Raw genomic sequence first — 16,555 nt, 5'->3', positions numbered from 1 at the left:
AGCAAACAAAATAATATGGTATTAACTATTTTCCCATTTCCCATACTTTTTCTGTTTCTGTTTCAAAACTTTTAACCTTTTTCAACTTTTCAACTTTCTAATTCCTCTACAATCTACATACTCTACCATTCCCCTAGTATTACGCTAGCCAACACACTACTACCAGCTAACTAATAGACCTTTCTGTTTTTTTTTCTAAATACAACAAACAACAACAGATAGTTTTCATTTTACTACTCAACCACAATACAACACCCCAACAACACTCAGCATCAAATACAATCTCATATATTCTACAACACATCTCCTAAACAGAGCTATACATTTACAATTACAATCATACAAGTACCAACCCAAAAATGTCAGTTGTTGAAAGAGAAATTAAAACCGAATTAATAGAAGAATCAATCCCAGAATCACCAAATGAAGAATCAACCCGAAATGGAGACATTGACGACGACAACAACGACGACGTCGATGACGACGATTTCAATCATCCAGGAGAAATCACCGGTCGAGAATCACCATTAACAGATATAGCCACCTCTCCTCCACCCTTTGAATTATCCCTCCGAGAAACTGATCTTCATAGTGACGAAGATATTCATCCGTCGAAAATTGATGATTTGGATGATGAATCAGGTTCAAGTACACATAATATCTCCCCCATAAATGATGATGAATTAAAGACGAATGGAAGAAAGGGGGACAGTTATGAAAGTTCCGAATTAAGTGATTTAGGTGATGATGATTCTGAAGCTGAAACTGATAAAATGGATTTTTTGGATGATAATGATAGTGATGATTCTGTGAATCAAAAAGTATCTGATTTAAAAACATTATCGAAATTAACTGAATTGGCAAGATTAAGAGATGTGGATTCTGATTTTGATGAAGATGATCGCCTAGATGATAATATTGAAGTCAAAGATGAAGAAGATCCTGTTGAAACAAAAGATGAAGATAACAAGCTGGAGATTGAAGTGGGTAAACGGCCAGCAGAAGAGGATGAAGATGAGAGTTTAGGGAATGAGATAAAAAGAAGAAAGAGTAATCCCGAAGAACTTTCTAATAACGAGTCAGATCCAGTTGAAAAGAGTACTGAGGCTAACCCTACTAAAGACAGTAATTCTCCCGATGGAGAAGTTAAGACAGAAGAAAAGGAAACGATGACTTCTAAAGAAGAAGATAATGAGAACACCTCCCAAGAGCAAATTCAAGAGACCGTTACTACGAAAGACCAGATAAATATCGATAATATTGAAGATGACAACGAGGCTGAAGCAGAAGATGAAGACAATGCGGAGGAGGAAGAAGATGAAGGAACAAAACCAGATGAATCCAGTATAGACGGAGAAAATGAGGACCATTCACCACAAAATGAAGAAAAAGTTGAAGTTGAAGAGGAAGAAGTAGACACTGTTGATCTTAATGAACAAAGAAAATTGGCAATTCAAGAATTAATCTCTATTGAATCAAAATTTGCAGAATTGCGAGATAAATTATATCAAGATAAATTGTCAATATTAGAACGTGAATTACAATTATGTCTAGAAGGATCACATCCTGAATTATCTAAAATATATTACAAAATAAATGGATTCTATCAAGACAGTTTGAAATTGGCAAATTCAAATCTTGCATACAAATTGAAATGTATTGACAAAGAAACAATGGCAGCCCGTACATCAATCCATCAAGATTTCTTAAAGAATGTAATGGAATTAAAGAATTCTATGATCACAGAAACAACTTCATTATGGTATAAAATAAATAAAGAAAGAAATCAATTAGATCAATTAGTATCTGATTTCAATTTTACCGCCATACCCACAATTCCAAATGTGGCAGCAGGATCACTGGATGAATCTTCTGCTACTACCTCTTATCAATATCTGGATGGAGTATATGAAAACACTCAATTATCCAAAAAAGCCATCAAACAAAACACTTTAATCGAATTAGTTCAACAACGTAATAATGTGAATCATCAAATAGGTATTTTGAATGGATTGGTACAGTTTCATGGATTTCCAGCCGCAATTAATGCTACATTGTCTGAAGATTCATCATTTCTTCCGGATGAACTTTTGTTGAAGAAAGCTACTGATGATGAAATAAAAGATGATTTAAAAGCTATGGGGATTCAAATATAGAAAACATTATCAGTCATTCTTCATTTCGTTCTTACGTTTATTGTATTATCTTATTTATAAATATTTATGTGTATATTTCTGTAACCATCTTAATAGATTGTAATTATCATATAAAAATCATACTTGGTCAACTACACGACCCTCTCCAAATTTGCTATCAAATTTTCAATTCTGTTACCACTGGAAAAAACAAAAGCCCATACAAGAATTGAACACGACCACCTTTCTTTCTTTCTAATTGCTTAAATCAATTGATCACAAAAAATAGTACTAGAAGTAGCCAAATAGAAAGATGGTAGAAGTTTCGTTAACCGTAGGGAAGCTTGATGCTTCATTAGCGTTATTGTTAACCAAAGATCATCATTTGATTGAATTCCCTACAATTCTATTACCTAATGGTGTTAGAGCTGGTTCAATTGTTAAGATCAAATGTGAACAAGATTTAGAAAGTGAATATAAAGAAGCAGAACAATTCCAACGAATCCAAGATGAAATATTAAACACTTTTGCTACCAATTTACCAAAACCTCCATTTCTTAAGATTCGTAATGTGACTCAAACTTCTTGTGTTTTAGAATGGGATCAGTTGGATTTAGGTACTTCATCATTAAAGAATTTGATTTTATTTAAAGATGGGAAGAAATTAGGATCCATTCCACAACCGTTAACTAATAAGACATCTAAATTATCTGGATTACCAATAGATCAATCTTTTAGATTCCAATTACGTCTTGATACAACTGCAGGTACTTATCTTTCTAATGAAATTGTCGTTAAAACCCTCAAAATGACGGATTTATCCGGGATTACTGTTTGTTTGGGTGATTTCACTCCAAATGATCAATTCACAAGTGTGGATATCGAAGAAACTTTGAAAAATATGGGTGCTAATTATCCTGCTCAAACTGAAGTTAGAGTAGATACAACTCATTTCTTATGTACTAGAGAAAATAAACAAAATCCGGAATTTGTTAAAGCTAGTGATATGAATATTCCTATAATAAGACCAGAATGGTTGAAAGCTTGTGAAAGAGAAAGGCGAATTGTTGGGGTTAGAGATTTTTATGTTAAGGATTGTGTTTTGCCAGATATTTTTGCCAAGAACTATTGGCAAAAGTCCAGTAGTGCTGCACCTGTAGTATCTCAACCAGAAACACAACAGCCAGAACAAGAAGTGCTGGCCCAAGAGGAAACAACTAGAGTCGATGCCGAATTGCCACCAACTCCAAAAGAAATTGAAGAATTGGACAATGTACAAGAAGAGCAAGTCCACGTGGAACCCGCTACAGTCGAATTACCACCAACTCCAAAAGAAATCGAACAAGAAGATGATTTTCAAGAAGAGCAAGTAAATTTACCAGAAGATTCAACAGAAGTAAATGATGAAGGTATAGTAGCCGTAGAACCAGAAGTGTTGGAAATTCCGGTTGAGGCTGAGCAAATTTCTGAAAAGGTTGAATCTGTTCAAGAACCTATCCCTGTAGAGAACCCTCAAGAAACACAAGATGCCATCGATGATGCTTTTGAAACAGTTGATCTCAATGCGGAAGAGCCTGTCGTTGAAGAAGCTCCATTAGAAAAATCAGAAGATGTGCCTGTTGAAGAGACTGTTTTCGGTAAGGCAGAGACTATACCACAAGAAGAAGTGCAAGAAGTGGTTCAGGATGGAGTAGAAGCCGAACCTGTTACATCTGAAGTTGTGGATGAGGCTACCACAGAACCTGCCGTTATTGAAGAACCACTGGTCAAGGATGATGAAGTTGCTACGGAAGCAACTGAGGGCGAGGCGCCTGAGGTAAACGTCGAGGAAATTGAAGGGGAAGAAGATGACGATGAGAATGAGAATGAAGCTGAAGCTAGAGAAGAAGAACAGGAAGCGGTGGTAGAACCAGGTGCTAGCCCATCTAAGAAGAAGAAGAATAAGAAAAAGAAGAGCAATAAGAAGAAGTAATTAATTGGTAGACTTACATAGAGTCGTATAGAAATAAAATTTGTAATTTTTCTGAGAACCTAAGTCTATGCATTGAAAGGAATCCTATTTAACCACGTAAACGCACACCACCCCAGTAAAGCCGCAAAAGTTGCTCGAAGCTTGAGACTAAAGCAATATTCTTTCTATTCTCCGAATAATCTTCTAACTTTCTTAAGAATTGAGTCCTTTTCAGGGTCATAAGGATGATCTTTGGATGGAATTTCTAAAATAGCAGGAAATGCAGCAGTATAACTATCAACTCTATATCTTATCAAATCAGCTAAATGTTGATTAATCAATAAAATGGCGATATCATCTCTCTTAGATGTGAAAGTATCAAATGCTTCTTCAATTTGATCTATAGTGGTTTTCCCAGGTACAACAGTAAGGAAATTGGTTTCTTTACCAATTTCATTGGAAATTTGTCCAACACCAGCTAGAAGTAATCCAGTTACTGTATCTTCGTCGGCGATTGTGGCTATCAACTTTCGTTTAGCCATTGATTCAGTTGCACTACTCATTATGCCGATTATGTGTATGAAATATTTGAATGAAAGAACTGGCCAGCCACATATTAATCTGTTAGTTTGGTGAAATTTCTCACAATCAATTTCTTCTGTTAAATCCTCCTAGGTTCGGAATTCAATTTTGGAACACGTGAAAATCTCGACTTCAATCAATTTCCGGAATTGTACCGGAACTTCTCAATCTTTTTTGTCTGTCTGTCTGATTACAGTAGATCAAAATTTTTCAATACTCTTTACACTACCTGTATATTGCAATTAATACTACATCAGCCAACTAGATAATGTTTCGTAGCTTAATTTCAAGACAAGGTTCAGTTATTCCGGTTCGAGGAAATGTGCTTCAAACTTCAGTAAGATTTGCCGGTCATTCCAAATGGGCCAATATCAAACATGACAAAGCCAAAAACGATGCCAAAAAATCCAAAGAAGCCCTTTATGTTACCAGAAGAATTGAATCTTGTGTCAAACAATACGGAAAGGAGTCAAATCCTCAATTGGACTCATTGTTGGAAAGAGCAAGAAAACTCAATGTCACCAAAGCGGTAATCACTAATGCTATTAAACGTGGAGCAGGGGAAATGGCAGCTGATGGACCAGCTTTGTCTGAAGTTCAATATGAATTCATGGGTCTTGGTGGGATAGCGATGATTGTTACAGCTAGTACTGATAATAAAACAAGAACAATTCTGAAGGTTAAAAATGCCCTTCTGTATCTTTCTGCATCATTGAGTCCTTGTTTATATATGTTTGAAAGAAAAGGAGAAATTGTGTTTTATCCAAAAGAAACTAAGCCAGCTGAAGATTTTGATACTGTATTTGAAACTGCTTTAGAAATTGGTGCTGAGGATTTTGAAGAAGTAGAGACTGATAAGACACCATTATATAGAATTGTTTGTGATACGAAGGATATTCCAAATATTGTAACTGAGTTGAAGAATAAGGGTTATAAATTACAGGATTCATCTACAAGATATTTCGCCAATGTCGATAGTATAGTTCCATTCCCTGATGATCACATCAAGGCATTTGATAAAACGTTGCAGGAATTGGATGATATCCAAGAGGTTGTTGACTATTATACCAATATTGAGGATGAACATATTGGACGTTTACAAGACAGCATTTGAGTCTAACTAGAAATATCTAGATACTCTTCGTGTACATAGCATATTAAGTATATTCTTTTTTGATTGCATTAGAAGCGGTTCATAAGGAATTGTATATTTTTAAAATAATAAACAGTAGTAAAAAAAAGCCTAAATACATTGTCAACTATTTGGCAATCGTCACATTTCAAACAAGAAATCAAAAAATCATAAATCTCATCTAACAATGCTTTTCAGGATTAAAGTAATAGTGAATGCAGGAAAGGTTTCAATAATTGGGGCGATGATGAAATAAAAAACGGCAAATGCAATTGCTGCGCAAGCAGCAATTGTTTTCAACTCTGTGTGTGTGGGTGGGCGCTAATAAAACAATTTTAATTCTTCCTAAGATCTTCATCTAAGACGTTGTCCAAATTAGACAAGTTTGGATTCTTCCATAATCTTAATTCTTTATCACGAGTGAGATGTCTATAAGTGAAGAAACAAGCAGAACCAAGAGCAACTGAAACAGCAGCGAATAATGGAGCCATTTCAAGTGGGACTCCAGATAAGAAACCACCTTGTTTCTTAGCAGCTTGCATTAAAATTCTAGAACCTCTCATTGTTTGATTAATTTAAAAGTGCAATTGAGTAAAATTGTGACCTTTGTAAGTAAAAATATTGTAACAACTTTAAAGTCGTTTTGGAATTAGAAATTGAAATTAAAAAATCGAATGAGAAACAGCTTATGTTTTTGATCTAATTTACACGACCCTAAACAAATCTTTTAAGCTTTTACTTATCACAAATTTGGTTGGTTGAATTTATATGCAGGATGTTGCTATTGGCAGCTTGTTGGACTTTAATGTATATGGACGGGGATGGACCCCCCTCCTCCCCATTTTTGGCGGGGGGGAAATCAACAGAACTAGAGTAGATCCCACTGGGGTGTCAACGTATGAATCAATAAGGAACTGTTTCTTAGAAGTAAAATGGTATAAATATGAATAAATAAAATATATTGTTAATGTCTATGCGCTAAAAATGGCTATCTAATTATCTCGTCTATGTATGCAATCACCACTTCTTAATCATGTCCTTTAAGGTATCATAGCAGAGCCAGCTTACAGCCATGGAAGGAACGATCTTATATAAATTAGCAGTCAATCCTTTATATGCACCAAAGAACCCTTCAGTTCTAAAGATTGAAACTAATGCATGCATGACTGATCTATATTGGAATCCTAATTCACCTCCGGCCATACTTGCAACTTGATATCTCTTTCTCAAAACATCCAATGGATAAATTAATACCCCTCCAACAAAACTACTAAATGCTCCTGCTGAAAGTTTCCAAACAGGATTTGAGAAATTTTTGGGAGAAGTATCCATATATTCTCTTAATTTCTCATATAATGCAAAATTTATAGCTACGTAAGGTGCAACACCCATTGTAGTTGGTACGATCCCTCTAAAAAGTGCAAGGATTCCTCCTTCATTTCTATAGACATCTCTTAAAGTTTGAACAACAGTTGGGGCTTCAACCAATTTTCCTCGATTTAATTTGCTCAAAGAAGCAGTTTGGACAGTTATTCTTGCTCGCACTAAATCAAGAGGATATGTGGCTGCCACTGAAGCAATTCCTCCCATTGAACCGGCAAATAATCTTTCATATCCATTCAACTGTTTAGAGTCTCTTGGATTGAGTTCAATCAATTTTTCTTTACACTTCTCAAACACAGCAAACTGGATAGCACTATATGGAAATATTCTAATACAATTCAACAGGTTTCCTCTAAACCATCCTCTCCAACCTTCATCTCGATACATTTTTAGAATAGTTGGGAACATCCCATTATATGCATGTTGTGCTCCTGGTCCTTGTAACTGAAGTAAAATCTTTGCTCTCTCAAATGGTGATACTACTGTTCTTGAAACAGCACCAGCTATACCTCCAGCCAATAATGAGGCATTAGATTCATTTTTCACAATCGCTTTGAGATCATCCAAGAAATTGGTACTTATCATGGGTATCTTGAACTCTTCCATGTTGTGGCTCTACCGACTAGTTGTTTCAACTTAAGATTTCGTCAGTGAAATGACTATGTCAGTGTTTATCTTTGGGTATTATCTCCCTCTAAGAAATTATTATAAAAAGAATCACTGTTCGTGTAAACGATAATGAGGCCAATTTAAAGTTTTAAAAATTTTTTTTTACATGCGCCAAATCGGCACCGAGAAATTTTTTATCGCCAAATTCCGGGTTTAAGCAGTCATGACTCCCTCCAGCCCCTCATCTAACCCCAGTTTACATACCAAAAATGGATAAAGAGAAAGGGGTGGAGAGAAGGACGTATGTTGAACTGCCTAATATTCAAACAAATTAAATGGATCTCTTATGAGTTTGTTTGCTTTGCTCGATATAATAGGTTTAGAGATTGCGCTCTTTTTAAACAACTGCGAAATTTTCGTCGAATTCGCTACACAAAAGTAAAAACACTACACAACACTAGCCTTTTCCAGTCTCAAAGAAATTACATGGAAAGCATTTCATATGATCCAAGAGAGCGTATGGTGAAGAATGTTGTATTCTATGAGGGGAAACTCTAGTCATGTTCAAATATATTGCATTTCCACAATATGCAACCATACGATTTATACGATAATTTTGGCTGCGAAAAATCTAACCAATAATTTTACAAAAAATTTAAACCAATCATTTCATTTTCATCAAATAAATAAAATCATTTACCTATACGATCATAATACACACATCTATAAATCGAACTAATCAAAAGTAATTTAATAACTTGATAAAACATGTTCAATACGTTCAAGTAAAACATCGGCATGCTTTTCTTCAAATAACAAAGTTGGTCTTAATCTGATAGAGTCTTCAGCACATCCACCAATATTAACACCAGCCTTCTTCATGTCAACCAAGAACTTGTTTCTAGTAGCGCTGTCTTCTAAAGACCAAGCAATAAAAGTAGCTCTACCTTTTCCTCTAAGATCTTTCATGTACTTAGGATACTTTTCTTGTAATTTTTCTAATTTGCTGAATAAGTAACCACCAACCTTTTGTGCCTTAGTTGCTAAATCATGCTTAAGAATTTCAGCACCAATAGCACCACCTAAGATCATTCTAGCTGGATCACCACACCAAGTGTTGAATTGACGGTATGCAAAGTTTGGAACAAGTTCTGGGTCATGGAAGAAATAACCAGCAGATTGGAACTTCTTAGAGAAGGTAACTAAATCAGCTGGTGGAGAAATGTTGAAATGTTCATGAGCCCACATGACACCAGTAGCACCAACACCAGTTTGGACTTCATCCATAATCAACAAAGCACCGTGTTTCAAAGTAAGATCTCTTAAACCTTGGAAGAATTCAGCAGATGCATGATTGTCACCACCTTCAGATTGGATTGGTTCAACCAAGAGACCAGCAATTGGACAATGCCAAGTCTTGAAAAGGGTATCAACAATAGCTAAACATCTCTTATCTTCGGCGGCATTTTCTTCAACATACTTTTCTCTTGGATATTTATAAGATGGGAATTCAGCCTTTGGCCATTTGAAAGAAGGTAAATCCAATTTATGAATTGGTTTGGAGCAAGTAGTAGAACCAGTAGCAAATAATCTACCATGGAAAGCACGTTCAAAAGATAAGATAGCTAATTCTGGGGAACCAGGAGCTTGGTTTTTCATGACTGAAGTAATTTCTGATTCAGAAAAGTTAGTCTTGTATCCTCTTTTCTTGGATTGATACCAGAAGAAAACAGCCTTGAATGCCAATTCATTAGCATCAGCACCAGATAATGCAGACCAAAGTTTATCTTGGCCCTTTGGAGCAACCTTCAAGATTTCGGAAACGATTTCTTCGGTATCTTTACCTGGATAAGTACCTAAAGATGGTCTATCAACAATAGCTCTAATCATTTTTTCAGATTTAGCAACTTTGATTAATTCAGGGTTATTGTAACCTAATGGAATAGATGAGATTTGGGAATAGACATCCAAGTAATAGTTACCATCAACATCACAAATATAATTACCAACTGATTTGGAATAATCGGCAACAAAACTAGCAGCTCTAGCATCAAAGACCTTATCTAAAGAAGCAGTAGCAGCTTTAGTTTTTGGGTTTTCAGTGCTAACGACTACTGGAGCTTTTGGTTCGTCTGGGAAGTATTGTTCACAAAGAGACATGATTTATAGATCAAATATTTGTTGATTTTTATAAAACAAGAAAAGAGAAAAAGATGAAATAAATTCAAATTCGAAATTCTGGGGATTCCCAGATCTATTTATCCTGAAAGGATTGGGGGGGAGAAGAGGGTGAAAGAAATTGATTAAGGCTTGATATAATTTATTTATGTAAAATTGCCTTGAAAAACTCCAGCGCATTTCCTATTTAGGAAGACATCCGCCAGAGATCTTACGCAGACTTGCGCGCGTCTTTCCTATTTGGGATTTCGATGGTTTGTCGCATCAAACTTCTTCCAGTTACATTATCCAATACCAAGCACATGTCCCATAAGCAACACAAAAGCTCACAAAACTCTTCAAATGAGGCTCCATGGTTAATAACACGATTCCCGCTAAAACCGCGTGATCTACTATTGATTCTTGTGAAGGAGTCAAAAGGAGCGTTTAGAAATTTAAAATCCATTTGCCGTGGTTTGTTCAACTCGAGATTATTAGCATCTTTATTTTCTCTATTGTTTCTAAGAATCATCCGCTATATACGCGTTCGATTGCGTCCAAGATAGTTGCCCCACTAAACGGTATTTCTTGGTAGCTTCTATAGCCTGGGGCCATCGAGCGCTTTTTGATTCTTAGATTTCAATTTCCTGCATATACCAACCAATAACTCAAAGCGAAAAAAATCAAAAATTATAAACAACTAAATTAAGATGAGATAAAAATAAACAACGGATTTAGTAGTACTGTACATATATGCAAGCATGTCTTATTCAGATAGAGAAACAGAGAAGGAAGAGAACATAGAGATTGATGATCAACTCATACTGATTAAAGCAGAGTCAACTGATACTTCTGTCCAGAAACATATTCAAGAAGAAGAAACTCATGACAACACCGGTGATGAGTTAAACTTACATGAAATAGATGAAATGTTTGAAAGCTCGATCGAAGCATCAAAGGCTGCCCCTGCTGAAGATGAATCAATAACAGAAGAGATAACAACTTCAAACAAGAGACCAAGCGAAGAAGAAGAGGAAGCAGAGGGTGTAAACAAGAAACAAAAAACGAATGAATCAGAAGAAGTACCGAATCCGGAAACTGAAAAGGAAGCTACAGACTCTGAACAAACACCTGAGATACGACACGATAAAGGGCCTGAAAAGAATGAGTCAAATGCTACCCCACAGGAGTCTGACAAGCCATCTGAACAAACAGATACCAATGAAACCAACGCCGAAGCTGACCAGGAGAAAGAAGCCACTCCAACTGTAAACGAAAAAGAAGACTTGGAAATGATTGCAACTGAATTAGAAGCCGCAACAGAATCCAACAAGGAGAAACCAACAGATAACAATATCGACCCTTCACTCGGTGAACCGGAGAACAAAGAAAATAATTCAGACAAAGAGGAATCCGAGAAAGAAGCCATATACTCAGGCACACCAATTCCAGCCAACTCAGAATTATTAAGCACTCATTCAGCCTTGGCAGCATACAATGCACTTGCAACTCAATTACCACCCCTTGCAGGTTTAGCTAATGCCAATTTGGCGGCCTTACCATTGCAGATCGTGGCTCCAGATTATCTCCCACCCAGAATTCAACTTTTGATCAATACTTTACCTACGTTGGATAATTTGGCTACTCAATTACTTAGGATTGTTGCTCTTGGACCATATCAGAAAATTATTGACTTGGCATCTAATCCAGATACACCTGCCGGGGCCACATTTCGAGATTTAACATCTCTTTTTGAATTTACTAAAAGATTGTATTCTGAAGAAGATCCATTTTTGACTGTTGAACATTTAGCCCCAGGGATGTGGAAAGAAGGAGAAGTCACACCAAGTATTTTTAGAAACCGAGAACAAAGTATAGAATCAACATTAAGAAAGGTCAATTTAGCGACTTTTTTAGCTGCCACATTAGGTACTATAGAAGTCGGGTTCTTCTACTTGAACGAATCATTTTTGGATGTATTTTGTCCTTTCAACAACTTAGATCCGGTGAATGCTTTATCTAACATGGGTACTGAAAATCGAAGTTTACAAAGTGTTGGAAATGCAATTGGAGAACGAGTAGGAAAAATGTTAAAACAACACTCTATGTTATATTTAGATTTGAAGACCCAAGCATATATTTCTGCAATTGAAGCGGGAGAACGTTCGCGTGAAGAAATCTTAGAAGATATTTTACCTGAAAATATGCAAGAAATACTTTTGGCAAGAAGAGCAGTCAAAGGATTGTCTCCAACAGAAGATGATTTCATAGACCGTTGTAAAACTCGTAAAGAGATTCTTTTGAATTATCCTAGTGACAAAAATATAAGTGAAGAATACGGTTGGTTTGCATTCTTGAAAGAATTATTTGAATATGTTTCCAAAAATATGGGATTCTTAATCTGGGGTAAGAAAGGAAAGGTCACTGCCACCAAGGAAAGAGGCAGAAAAATAAACACTCCACATAGTCAAGAGACATTAGAAGCAGCCGAAAAAGCAGCAGCTGCTCAAGCTGCCGCGGACGCATCAGTTGCAGCAGCCGCCGCGGCCGCATCCAGAGAAACCATGCAACGAGCTAGAGAAAATCGTCCACCCACAATTCCGTTACCTCTGGAAGAAGGGGTTGATCTTGAAGGTCCCGAATACAGAGAGATCACTAATACATTACTACCCTCCGAAATCCAGGAACAACAGATTCATATTCGTTTGAATCCAGGTTCAGCTCAGAAGGGTACCCACAGAAGACCATGGACAAGAGAGGAAGAAAAGGCATTAAGGCACGCTTTGGAATTGAAAGGGCCTCAATGGGCGACTATCTTGGAACTATTTGGTCATGGAGGGAAGATATCTGAAGCACTTAAGAATAGAACCCAAGTACAATTGAAGGATAAGGCAAGAAATTGGAAGATGTTTTTCTTGAAGAATGGACTTCCGATTCCGGGGTATTTACAAGGAGTTACTGGTGATTTGGAGAGAGATGAGAAACAGAAAACATCGAAGACCAGAAGTAAGAAGACAGCTGCTGCACCTGTGCCTTCTGTTCAGCAACAAAAGAAATAGAGTGTATGCGTATATGTATTTTTATGTTGTAAATGTTAAAAAATGTACAATTTTATTTTTTTTTAAATAGTTTTATGTTTTAGAATTATGTAAAGGATAGCTCAACAAACATCTCCAGTCCTCTTTACTATCGAGCCAGATTTCTTCTGCATGTTGTTTATATGTTTGCGAATCTTATGTATGAGAAAATTTGCGACCAAGGCAAAAAAATAATCTCGGAAATGTGCAACAAAAAAACATTTAAGCGAGTATTTTTTCTGCATTCCAAAACCTTAAATTTTAGAGTTAAATTATTACACGTTTAAAGATTGTCGTCACAATTTCTAAGCGAAGAGAAGTGGTGCTTGCTTCTCTCAAACACATCGGGACAAGTAGATTGATACGTTACTTCTCAATATATCAGTGGAGATTAGCAAGAGGCAATATTTGACAGATATGACACAAAATGCAGTGCTATGTAAAGAACACCTGAGCCAACATTTACAATCTACGTCAAGAAGAAGAACATGGAAAAAAACTATTACCAGCGACAAAATCTTTTCACGGCAAGCAAGCCAAGCAAAAAATTACATCTATAGAAATGTGTCGCATTCTTGGCATAGACTTTCCGTTCATTTCTCAGAAAACGTCAGTTGGCAAGTTTTTTTGGTTGTAGTTTAGGTGTAACTTTATAAAAAAAAACAACAATCCCCTTATCATTAAGCAACAACTTGAACGATTCCCTAATAATAACAACTATTTCAACTGGGTTTTCAACACAATGAGTCAGTATGCAACAGCAGCAACTGCTTCTGGCAACAATATGAATCTTCCAATTGAAAAACAAATTGAATTTGCAAGAAATGAAGCCAGGACTCTTTATAATGAAATAATCACCATCAAAAAAAGAACTCAAGACACTACACTAGGTGCTTTATCAAGAAACGTGACCCATATTCCTAGAAACTCATGTAATTTGAAACTATACAATACATTGAAGGGTCATCAAAACAAAATTGCAAAACTTACTTGGAGTGCAGATTCTAGTAAGATTTTATCGGCGGCACAGGATGGATATATGATAATTTGGGATGCAATTACTGGATATAAGAAACATGCTATTGAATTAGATAATATGTGGGTTTTAACATGTAGTTTTTCCCCCAATGAAAAGCTTGCCGCTTCTGCTGGATTGGATAATGTTTGTACCATTTATAAAATCAAACTGGATACTGAAAATCCAATCTCAGCCCAGAGGGGTAGTAGTATTCCATTAACGACATCTTTTTATCAATCGGTGGAATCCATGTTTCGTGGTCATACTGCTTATATTTCCCAATGTGAATTCATTGATAATAAGTCTATAATTACAGGAAGTGGTGATATGACATGTGCACTTTGGGATATAAGCAAAGGTAAAAAACTGAGAGATTTTATTGATCATGTTGGTGATGTTTTAACATTGACTACTTTCCCACAAAATTTATTTAGTAATAATTTATTTGTATCTGGATCTTCTGATGGATATGCAAAAGTATGGGATTTAAGATCTCCTACCCCGGCTCAAAACTTTTTTGTTTCACATAGTGATGTTAATTGTTTAAAAGTTTTCCCGGATGGGAATGCGTTTGCATCTGGGTCTGATGACGGATTAATCAGATTATTTGATTTACGTTCAGATTGTGAATTATCAAATTATTCACTTGCTTCTGAATTACATAATCGTGGGTTGGAAAGTTTCCCACAAATGGCGGTACCAGCAACTCCAGGTGAAAGACGTGGTAGTGGAGGACGTAGAGGGGGGATGTTCAGTGGTCAGCAGATGTTTGGGAATGGAAATGATGCAATGACAGATCAATATAGTACTATGGCAAGTTTGAATTCAACTTCTGAAGCTGAAAAGTTGGGGCTTTTCTCATTAGATTTTGGAAAGAGTGGTAGATTTATATATTCATGTTATTCTGCTTATGGATGTATTGTTTGGGATACTTTGAAGAATGAAGTTGTTGGAACTGTTGGAACTGAACATGCAGACAAAATAACTCAAGTTGCAATTAGTCCTGATGGTAGTGCTTTGGCTACAGGTTCTTGGGACACAACAATAAAGGTGTGGTCTGTTTAATCTACACACATGCTTCATACAAAAGGTACTTCTTACTGTGTATTCATCTTAATTTGTTTTTTTGTGCTTTTCTTTTATAATTTAAGTCTTTTGTATTTACAATTCATTTAATAAAATGCTTTTTCTGTAAAACCACCAACCAATTAAAATCAATTTTACCATAAATCTAGAAATTCTTATACATCAAGTTGGTTATACAATTTTTTTTTATAATAAATTAGAGAATTCGAAACTTCAAAGAAATAATACAAAATTTATTTATAATTAATTAAATACACTAAACAGCAAATTAATAAGCTATGATTTTCTTAAGCTTCACCAGTATGTTTCTTTACATATTCCCATAAACTCTTTAATAAAGATTCTGGTAAAGTATATAAATCCATGGTAAATTCACCATTATCAGCATCATTTTTAATATTCATTTCACTTGTCTTGTTATCGGTAACCATTTGAACAATAACAATTAAATCATCTTCGCTTAATTTAGTTAAACCATTTGCTAATTTTTCAAGATCAATACTACCTTTTACTGGAGCACCACCTGAACTCTTTGATTTTTTCAGTTTATTAGTTAAATCAGTAGAAGATCCATTTCCAGATTCTAATTTCCTTTTGTTTGAACTATTACTATCATCAAATGGTAATGGACCACTTTCTAATAAAAGCTTATTTAAACCTGGGTTTTTAGTTGGGGAAACAGGAATTGTAATAACATGATCATTTACATATTTCTCTTGTAAGAAATTTAAATCATGTTGGAATTTTCTTTCACCAGCTTTTCCTGGTAAACCAGATATATGAATAGAAATAGGTATATCAAATTCACCCCAACCTTGTTCTTCAACTCTAAATGGAGCTTGTTTTATGGTTCTTATTGGATTTGGAAAAGTAGGATGTAAACTATATGTTACTCTATCTAAAATATTAGCAGCAATTTCTTGACCATTTTGATCTAACATTGAAATTTCAATGGACCAACTTCTCATCGGAAAGTTTTCAACAGGAGGAACATCCTTTAAAATATGTTGTTCGGTAGTTATTCTAATTGTTCTTTTGACCTAAAAACGAGGTAGTGTTAGTAAAAAGTCATTCCATCAGCATATGTCCAGTGCCCCTATCTGCGCACTGTAATTGATCGCGGATAATAGAAGGAAACATTCCCCTTTTCCATTCCAATTTCCCATTAGAGATACATACTTCAGACATTGTTTATTTTATGCTTAGTGTGTGTGTGGTGTGAAGGTTTGTAGTATTTTTCTATGTTTTGGTTGTATATTCTTATCTAACAATGAGGAGAAGTGCAGATTCTAAAAATAGGGATTGATTTGTTGTCGTTGGGACGGGGGTTGGTTGTTTAGAACGAATTGGAATTTGTTGATGGTTGAAATTTGTTCCCTTTAATTAAAAATCCTCTCATTTTCCAATTCCTAATTCTCTCACCAA

The 16,555-nt window shown here is 35.5% G+C and overlaps 10 protein-coding genes across 10 annotated transcripts; 5 read left to right on the top strand and 5 right to left on the bottom strand. All coding sequences in view use genetic code 12, as the record gives it.

Annotated features, from left to right (window-relative positions):
* Positions 1–359: 359 nt before the first annotated feature.
* J8A68_002542 (Rpd3L histone deacetylase complex subunit) lies at positions 360–2,156 on the top strand (the record flags this gene model as incomplete). The annotated part of the gene is made up of 1 exon (XM_049406304.1): positions 360–2,156. The coding sequence occupies one exon, from the start codon at positions 360–362 to the stop codon at positions 2,154–2,156; it is 1,797 nt and encodes a 598-aa protein (XP_049264147.1).
* Positions 2,157–2,448: 292 nt separating this feature from the next.
* Positions 2,449–4,107, top strand: CHS5 (Chs5p; the record flags this gene model as incomplete). Its single annotated transcript, XM_049406303.1, has 1 exon — positions 2,449–4,107. One exon carries the CDS (start codon positions 2,449–2,451, stop codon positions 4,105–4,107), a length of 1,659 nt encoding a protein of 552 aa, XP_049264146.1.
* Positions 4,108–4,271: 164 nt separating this feature from the next.
* Positions 4,272–4,649, bottom strand: VMA7 (H(+)-transporting V1 sector ATPase subunit F; the record flags this gene model as incomplete). The annotated part of the gene is made up of 1 exon (XM_049406302.1): positions 4,272–4,649. One exon carries the CDS (start codon positions 4,647–4,649, stop codon positions 4,272–4,274), a length of 378 nt encoding a protein of 125 aa, XP_049264145.1.
* Positions 4,650–4,936: 287 nt separating this feature from the next.
* Positions 4,937–5,782, top strand: J8A68_002539 (uncharacterized protein; the record flags this gene model as incomplete). Its single annotated transcript, XM_049406301.1, has 1 exon — positions 4,937–5,782. One exon carries the CDS (start codon positions 4,937–4,939, stop codon positions 5,780–5,782), a length of 846 nt encoding a protein of 281 aa, XP_049264144.1.
* Positions 5,783–6,135: 353 nt separating this feature from the next.
* On the bottom strand, positions 6,136–6,363 carry J8A68_002538 (uncharacterized protein; the record flags this gene model as incomplete). The annotated part of the gene is made up of 1 exon (XM_049406300.1): positions 6,136–6,363. The coding sequence occupies one exon, from the start codon at positions 6,361–6,363 to the stop codon at positions 6,136–6,138; it is 228 nt and encodes a 75-aa protein (XP_049264143.1).
* Positions 6,364–6,817: 454 nt separating this feature from the next.
* Positions 6,818–7,789, bottom strand: J8A68_002537 (uncharacterized protein; the record flags this gene model as incomplete). The annotated part of the gene is made up of 1 exon (XM_049406299.1): positions 6,818–7,789. One exon carries the CDS (start codon positions 7,787–7,789, stop codon positions 6,818–6,820), a length of 972 nt encoding a protein of 323 aa, XP_049264142.1.
* Positions 7,790–8,542: 753 nt separating this feature from the next.
* UGA1 (4-aminobutyrate transaminase) lies at positions 8,543–9,952 on the bottom strand (the record flags this gene model as incomplete). Its single annotated transcript, XM_049406298.1, has 1 exon — positions 8,543–9,952. One exon carries the CDS (start codon positions 9,950–9,952, stop codon positions 8,543–8,545), a length of 1,410 nt encoding a protein of 469 aa, XP_049264141.1.
* Positions 9,953–10,710: 758 nt separating this feature from the next.
* Positions 10,711–13,008, top strand: TBF1 (Tbf1p; the record flags this gene model as incomplete). Its single annotated transcript, XM_049406296.1, has 1 exon — positions 10,711–13,008. The coding sequence occupies one exon, from the start codon at positions 10,711–10,713 to the stop codon at positions 13,006–13,008; it is 2,298 nt and encodes a 765-aa protein (XP_049264140.1).
* A 760-nt stretch (positions 13,009–13,768) lies between these two features.
* STE4 (G protein subunit beta) lies at positions 13,769–15,109 on the top strand (the record flags this gene model as incomplete). Its single annotated transcript, XM_049406295.1, has 1 exon — positions 13,769–15,109. One exon carries the CDS (start codon positions 13,769–13,771, stop codon positions 15,107–15,109), a length of 1,341 nt encoding a protein of 446 aa, XP_049264139.1.
* Positions 15,110–15,417: 308 nt separating this feature from the next.
* TAF14 (TATA-binding protein-associated factor) lies at positions 15,418–16,318 on the bottom strand (the record flags this gene model as incomplete). The annotated part of the gene is made up of 2 exons (XM_049406294.1): positions 15,418–16,170; positions 16,310–16,318. The coding sequence occupies 2 exons, from the start codon at positions 16,316–16,318 to the stop codon at positions 15,418–15,420; spliced, it is 762 nt and encodes a 253-aa protein (XP_049264138.1).
* Positions 16,319–16,555: the final 237 nt, after the last annotated feature.

The sequence above is a fragment of the Hemisphaericaspora subhashii genome, assembly GCF_019202705.1.
Source record: "Hemisphaericaspora subhashii strain CBS 10753 chromosome Unknown scaffold74, whole genome shotgun sequence".
NCBI classification, from domain to species: domain Eukaryota; kingdom Fungi; phylum Ascomycota; class Pichiomycetes; order Serinales; family Debaryomycetaceae; genus Hemisphaericaspora; species Hemisphaericaspora subhashii.
Note: the sequence above shows the minus strand (reverse complement) of the source record. Positions and strands in the feature narration are given on the sequence as shown.